Genomic DNA, 7,945 nt, shown 5'->3' with positions numbered 1-7,945 from the left:
ATCAAGATCAGCGTTCAATATTCGATTTAAGAGGATACTCAAACCTATAGCTAACAACTTGTACTCAATCTGCTTGCCGTTCAAATCAACTCACTCACTGACCCCAATTAACTGACGTACGCAAAAACATACGTTATGACACGTACAGTAATATTTTAATACATCAGTACCTCATGATTAATACATTTTTTCATGATATTTATTTCCCAATAAGGCGCAGATTTTTCTTTAAGGTTACGTACTGACGAATTCAAGTAAAATTTATAATCCCACCAACCCTTGGTCGGTGAGGTGAGGTGAAATGGGGTTTAACGTGGCGTCCAAGATTATTGCACTTATTTAGCAACGTTCACGCATGTGTGTGTGGTTGGCTGCTTGTACTAGACTGGACTGATGCCGATTTATAATGCTCGCCCACTGAGATACCATGCTGCAGTTTAACTTGAATACCCCACTCAGACACAGTATACTGACTCCGAGCCGACCAGTCCTTGTTTTAGCACCTTGGTCGGACTCACCCGACTTTGAAACCACAGTTAGTGAAGCCAGTGACGGCAATTAAGAGTTTTCCTTTTAGAATTTGGTAATGTATAATCTGCATATACATGAGACATTCTTTCGAATGTTTACCGAGGATAGACGCATGCAGTGTACAACACATTACACACCATAGTTCTAGTTACAGTTGACCCTGATGTCGGGGACGGAGACAGTGCAGGCTTCGTTGCTCCTGGTGTTGTCTGGGACGACGGTCCTCTCCAGGTAGGTTGTGGTGAAGCTGTTGAGGAGCGTCTCGAAGGCCAGACACTGGGGGCCGGACAGGCGGCTGGAGGAGCCCACGAACCGGAGGTCGATTGCCCTCTGTCCCGAGGAGATGGTCCGGCAACCTAGGGTGGGGTACAACGCTCATGACATCACCATGGCAACTGGAGAATGGTTGTTTGTTTGTTGTATAATGCAATATTCCAGCTATACGACGGAGGGATGTAAACCATCATTAACCATTATGATACACGTCGCGCTGTTGTTGTTGTTGTTGTTGTTGTTTTGTTTGTGTGTTGTTTAACGCCGCACTCAGCAATACTCCAGCTATATGACGGCGGTCTGTAAATAATCGAGTCTGGACCAGACAATCCAGTGATTGACATCATGAGCATCGATCCACGCAATTGGGATACGATGACATGTATCAACCAAGTCAGCGAGCCTGACCACCCGATCCCGTTAGTCGCCTTTTACGACAAGCAATGTCGCCTTTTACAGCAAGGATGGGTTGCTGAAGACCTATTCTACCCCGGATCTTCACGGGTCTGTTGTTGTTGCAGCTGATTCCGAGCCAGGAATTCACTGGCTATTCTGAATAATATTTAAACAAGTACTAGTAAATATGACGCAGCTTTAAGTCATTTTGCAAAATTGTAGACTCGTTGATTCTACTTTCGTAATCCACAAGATTCTTATGATTACTCCATTCCAATCTGTACTAGACAAACCGGTGATTGATATTAAGAGCAAGGATCCACGTCGTCGTGGAACGTTGACGCGCTATCAATAAAGTCGCCGACCCTGACATCCCGATTAATTAAGACAAGCACAGGTTGTAGGGGAATCTAACCCGAGAAAAGGACCATGAGAAATTGCTAATACAGGTGGTGTGTCTGGGGAACGTACCTGCATTCTGTCTACTGACGCCGGCGGTCGAAAGTGGAGGAAGACCGGGAACACCGCCGAAGGGGTTGGTGGCGCCGAGAGATGCCCGGATGAGACCGCAGGCTGGCTCGGAGTTGTTGAAGGGGAAGGGGGAATCAGGGAATCCTCCGCAAGGCCCGTCCAAGGGAGCTCCTGGAAACGGTGGGGGGAACATAGGAGGGACCATGGAGATGAAGAAGATGTTGTTGCCCTTCTTGCCCCCGGCTGGTGCTGTTGTCGTTGCCTCCGTCGTGGACATAGTGGTGGTCTCGGAGTCCATTTTGAACCACTCTGGTGGGAAGGGGTAGGGGATGAGGATGGGGCTCATGGCGCCGCCGGGGTTCTTCTGTTGTTGCTGCATCTGCATCAGCATGCCCAGGAGACTGTTGGCTTTGGGTTTCTGAGGAAGGTAGGGAGGGAAGAGGGTGGTCTGGCTCATACCGCCCATCATACCGCCGCCCATCATACCGCCTCCCATCATGCCGCCTCCCATCATGTGGCCTCCCATCATACCGCCTCCCATCATACCGCCGCCCATCATGTGACCTCCCATCATGCCGCCGTTCATTCCACCCATCATACCGCCGGTATTCATTTGTGATGGGAATAGGCTCTGTCCGTAGCCACCGGTTTTCTTCCCTGTGGACCACCCTCCGCTCATCATACCGCCGTTCATACCACCCATCATACCGCCGGTATTCATTTGTGATGGGAATAGGCTCTGTCCATAGCCGCCTGTTTTCTTCCCTGTGGACCAACCTCCGCTCATCATACCGCCGTTCATGCCTCCGTTCATACCACCCATCATACCGCTGTTCTGATTCATGTTGGATGGGAATAAGCTCTTCTTCGTGCCCCAGTTAGATCCTCCTGACTGCTTCTTTTGGGAAGTCCATCCACCGCTCATGCCGCCGTTCATGCCTCCGTTCATACCTCCGTTCATACCACCCATCATACCGCTGTTCTGATTCATGTTGGATGGGAATAAGCTCTTCTTCGTGCCCCAGTTAGATCCTCCTGACTGCTTCTTTTGGGAAGTCCATCCACCGCTCATGCCGCCGTTCATACCACCGCTCATGCCGCCGTTCATGCCTCCGTTCATGCCGCCGTTCATGCCACCGCTCATGCCGCCGTTCATGCCGCCGCTCATGCCGCCGTTCATGCCGCCGCTCATGCCGCCGTTCATACCACCGTTCATGCCGCCTCCGTATTGGGGCTGCTGAGCGTACATGTTCTGATTGTTCTGGCTGTACGTGGGCTTCTTGTATGTCGGTTGCTGGTACACCGGGGCCTGTGTCATTGGTTGACGGTAGACCGGTTTCCGGGGTTGGTAGACTGGCCGCTGGGGCATGTACATCGGTGCCTGGGTCATTGGTTGCTGATACATAGGGGCCTGGGTCATCGGTTGCTGATACATTGGGGCCTGGGTCATTGGCTGCTGGTATACTGGAGCTTGGGTCATTGGCTGCTGATAGACTGGTCTCTGGGGTTGTTGGTAAACGGGCTGCTGAGGCTGGGGCATTGGCTGGGGCATTGGCTGAGGCATTGGCACAGACTGAGATTTGTAGGAAGGCTTCCTGGGGCGCTTCTTGTACACTGGTTTCGATGTGTAGACGGGCTGTGGGGCGTACGTTGGGGCGGGCTCCTGGTACTGCGGCTTGTATGTAGGGGGTGGGGCATAGGGGTACTGGGGCTCATACCCGTTGTTGGCGGGGAAAGCTGAGCTACAATCGACACTTGCAGGCCAATTGCAGACGCTGATGGTCATATCAAACTTGAGATTGGCGGGGCACTCGAACCGGTAGTTCTTCCCGTTGGCGCACCTGTAGAAAGCCCCGCAGTCGTTGGGGTCGCGGGCGAAGCCGTGTTCATTACACTCGATAGAGTTCGACTGGGCAGAGGAGCTCCACGACCCGGCTGAGACGGTGCTGGCTGCAAAAGAAAGGGGAGGGTGACAATCTTTTCACTTGACAGGGTGGTCCAGAACTACCGCGTGTAAAATGGTGTAGTAAAATCATACAATGACATTAGAACATACTCGATTCTGTTTGGTCAATCAAAGGTTTCAAACACAGTAACACGCCTTTCATTGAAACAGCCGAGATTTCTAATTCAAGTTTGCGTTGTCCAACTACAGGTAACATAGCTTTAGAGATTAGCGTCATAAACCAACATTCTTGCTTTAATAATTAAGCTGGCGCACCACGACATAACTGAAATACTGTTCAATAATAATAATAATAATAATAATGACAAAACACGTTAGAGTGAGTGAGTGAGTGAGTTGGGTTTAACGCCGCTTTTAACATTATTCCAGTTACATCAAGCGTGTCAGTTTAATGTGGGAGGAAAGCCCGAAGTGATGCAGGTCTCAAACCTTTACCACTTCGGTGAAACCCACGAGCACGGGTATGGTGCTGACAAACCTAGAAACATAATCGGGGCGAACCTGGATTCGAACCCACAATCATAGGTTTCTGGCGTGCCCAAGGGACGCAACTCTGCACAGCGAATCGCGGTGCCTTAGACGACACGTTAGATGTCAAATTCTTGCAAAACATGCTTTTAACAATTCTAAGGTATTGAGTTCCGAGAAGTTAGACCGCCTCCGTGGTCCTGTGGTAGAGCGTCCGCCCGGAGAGCGGAAGGTCCAGTGTTCGATCCCGGGCCGCGTCATACAAAAAGACGTTAAAAGATTGTACTTGTTGTTACCCTGTCTGGCGCTCGGCATTAAGGGGCTAAAACAAGGACTGGTCGGCTCGGAGTCAGTATACTGTGTCTGAGTGGGGTATTCATGTTAAACTGCGGCATGGTATCTCAGTGAGCTAGCACTATAAATCGGCATCAGTCCGGACTAGTTCAAGCAGCCACACACACACATACACGTGCATGCACGTCGCTATATAAGTGCAATAATCTTGGACGCGACGTTAAACCCAATTTCACCTCACCTCACCTCACCGAGAAGTTAAACGCTTCACTAAAGCCCTATTTTTGCACCATTATAAACACACAAAGGTACAAAATATCATAACAGGAGAAATTAACATGCCACGAGTTGAAAACAAAATATGGGGTAAGGTGGGGATTGTTTGACGTCAAATGACATTATTTTGATTTTTTTTTTAAATCGTTTCCGCACAAATCTGGAACCCCCGAAAGATGTTGGATGTCCTGAAACAATTGATCGGGTTCTTCTTTCAGAGAGTAAACCAAATGTTTTCTCGGTATATTCGAAAATCCTGTCTCTGAAAAAAATTTAAGTCCCAAAGCGACTTCTGGGACACAGTCTCCGAGAGAACCACAGTGTACGTTCATTTAACGCTAGTGTTCACCTACCTAGCAGCAGCAGGAATCCACAAGTGTTCCAGGGAAGTGCCATGTTGACAAGTGATGGCGTACTCCGTCGGTCCTGCTTTTTATGCAAACTCTCTCTCCCCGCCGTACTACGTTCTGTCGGACCGGACCGGACATCAAGCCGGGGTGTCACATCACGTGATCTAGTGATAACCTTGGCGCCTGTCCCCCGCGAGAGACTCGGTCTGTCAACTTGTTACTAAATGTCACACTCTAGATATAGGCATTGCTGGATTATCAAGACTTGGGATGAGTTCAATTATACTCTACTTGAAATCAAAATAATCCTATTGTGCTTGAACTGTTAAAACCAAAAGAATATATATAAATTGAATGATTTTAAAAATCCTTACCACTTGGCTTTATTCCCAATTTAATTTTCTTCTTATTATACATTATACATGTTTATTCAATCTTAGCAGTGAGTTAGTAGCGTGAATAAGAATTAATAAGCATTAGTGTACGGGAATATACTTCAATCAACGAAACGCAACGAACCAACATAACGCTCATCGTTTTCGGACGAAATGTATGCGTCTGTTCATGGCATTTTATGGGACAAATGATAGATGATAGATCTACACGCCAGCAGCATGCTAATTGTGTATTTGTATATATTAATCCGTGGTGATAATAGCGTGTCACCATATAAACAATAAAAATAAGCGACCGTGTGTGTGTGTTTGTTTTTTGTTTGTTTGTTGTTTGTTTGTTTGGGGTTGTTTTTTGGTGTGTTTTTTGTTGTTGTTTTTTTTTATTGGAGGGGGGGGGGGGGGGGGGGGGGGGGGGGTAGGTTATTGCATAGATATATATTTTTTCAGCTACAGCTGCAAAACCAGATATTTATTTTATTTAAAACTATGAGCCTGATTTTTTAAAAAGAAAAACACCTTGCAAGAAAGTAATTGTAGTGGCAGGCAATTTCATTTTGCAAGTCTGAAGCATAATTACTTTTTTTAAGAAATTTATTTTTTTCGATAACCCCCAACCTCGAATACCAAAGGGTCAGTAACACAGCGTATGACGTCGATTAAAAAACGTTATTTGTTTTTCAGAACCCATAATTAACACTATAAACAAAACATTTGTTACAATCTCTGCACAGCATAAACTACAGTAACAATTCATACATAGCCTCATCCAACATACCGAGCTGGCGTGACACATTTTTTCCTAAGGTTCGAACTCGTGCTAATACGAAAGTCAAACGAAATTGTTGAAAAAATAGTGCAAGTGTGTTGACGCGCCGTGTTTCTGTAAGTACTAGCGTCCATCGACTGTATCAGTCAACTGACCACACCGTTAAGACGTGACGTGGGAGGGGGGATCTAAATAGTAATGTAAATACCTGAACGTGGACGTGCGTGGCGACACCGTCAAGGCGGTCACATCGTCACAACTACATACGAGAGCGAACATGTCAGCAGGGCATACCTCATTAGACTAGCGACAGTTGAAGAACCTACATACATCCCTGGTCTGAACACGGTGATTGGGACAGCTATTGTCTGGGGAAGAGGTTGTGAGCATCGTGTTGTGTTGAAACTAATACATTTTGTGATACTGTTTCAGCGTCAAGTTGAGAGAAGGTGGGTATTGCATCAGGCCTCTTTTAACGATATTCGAGCGCTGGTCACCAGGTTTGTTTGTTTGCTGTTTAGCGGTCTGCAAAAAATCGCGTCTGGACTAGACGAGCCAGTGATTGATACAATGAGCAATGATTAACGCCGTCGGGGTACGATGAGACGCAAGTAAATTGTGAAAGCTTGAAAGCGAGATAATCCTATCGTACCAATTCTGTATCGCGTATGAGCGGATGAAAAATCTACACTCAGGGGGTTTGGTTTAACATGGCCTTTCACAGTATTTCAGTAACATCAGCTTGTAGGAAGGGGCAGCGGCATGCAGGTGGCGATAGTTGCTGACTTTCTCCACATTTGTGAAGTAATCAGGAATGGACAGGTGCCAACGTACCTTGGATAATAATGTGGGTGAATCCGGGATTCGAACCCACAAAGGTACCTGAAAGTGGAACGGCTATATACAACAACTTGTGAATGAAGATAAGCGAGTCTTGATAAGTGACTGAAAACATGAGCAACGATCCATCGTGGTACTCTATCACTCGGTCAAAGATCGCCATTTTAGTGGGCGTTTTACAAGCATGATTACCGAGTACCTATTCTGACCCGGAATCCCCACGCGGCTCAGTACATGAAGTTACTCATCTCCCGCCCGTCCTGAACTTTCAATTCGACTAGAATAATGAAACATTTTCGAATCTTAATTTTCGCCGCTGCTGTGGAAGATTTTGCCCCGTTGTGTTGCTCATTTATTTAAAATTTGTTTCCGAATGTTTCAAAACTACGTCATGAATTAATTTAAAGACTGGTACCAAGTGTTTTAAACATTAAAATGTCATAAAATAAGTTAAACAATTACTGAAAAAACAGGGTTTTTTTCACTTTATTTCGCAAGCCCGCGCTCTCTTGCAGGTTGAGGTTGGGGATGAGAAACATAAAAAAACACATGGATGGACTAAAGTGGTTGGGTTTAAGAGGGCTTTGAACAGTATATCACTGCCTTCTCAGTTTAATGTAGGAGGAAAGCCTGGGGTGATGCAGGTCGGAGACCTTCACCACTTTGCTGAAACAGGGTGCTGTCAAACATATAATATAATCGGGCCAAACCAGATTCGAACCCATGATCATAGGTTTCAGGACCCGAATCTTGGCTTCACAAATAAACTTGATTGTCAACATACAGCAAATATAGAATACTGCACTGCACTGACAGAATTGACTGTCAGCATACACTACACCAACACAATAGCCTGAAGATCATCCATATCTTCACTTATCTCAGACAAGATAAGAGGAAGTACCTTACCCTCTGCTCA

At 46.4% G+C, this 7,945-nt stretch overlaps 1 protein-coding gene across 1 annotated transcript; it reads right to left on the bottom strand.

Moving 5' to 3' along the window:
• Nucleotides 1-675: 675 nt before the first annotated feature.
• Nucleotides 676-5,071, bottom strand: LOC139471532 (uncharacterized). Its single transcript, XM_071253908.1, has 4 exons — nucleotides 5,029-5,071; nucleotides 2,611-3,621; nucleotides 1,672-2,475; nucleotides 676-887 (listed from the first exon to the last, which is right to left on the bottom strand). The coding sequence occupies exons 1-4, from the start codon at nucleotides 5,069-5,071 to the stop codon at nucleotides 676-678; spliced, it is 2,070 nt and encodes a 689-aa protein (XP_071110009.1).
• Between the last annotated feature and the right edge of the window lie 2,874 nt (nucleotides 5,072-7,945).

Source organism: Haliotis cracherodii, unplaced genomic scaffold (genome assembly GCF_022045235.1).
Source record: "Haliotis cracherodii isolate W230 unplaced genomic scaffold, xgHalCrac1.p SCAF_23, whole genome shotgun sequence".
NCBI classification, from domain to species: Eukaryota; Metazoa; Mollusca; class Gastropoda; order Lepetellida; family Haliotidae; genus Haliotis; species Haliotis cracherodii.
This window is presented reverse-complemented; position numbering and strand designations above follow the sequence as displayed.

Coding starts and splice junctions, on each gene's coding strand:
- LOC139471532 (XM_071253908.1), bottom strand. CDS start 5,071: ATGGCACTTCCCTGGAACACTTGTGGATTCCTGCTGCTGCTAG. Junction 3,622..5,028: donor TGGATTCCTGCTGCTGCTAG/GTAGGTGAACAC, acceptor TTTCTTTTGCAG/CCAGCACCGTCTCAGCCGGG. Junction 2,476..2,610: donor GAACGGAGGTATGAACGGAG/GCATGAACGGCG, acceptor GTATGAACGGAG/GCATGAACGGCGGTATGATG.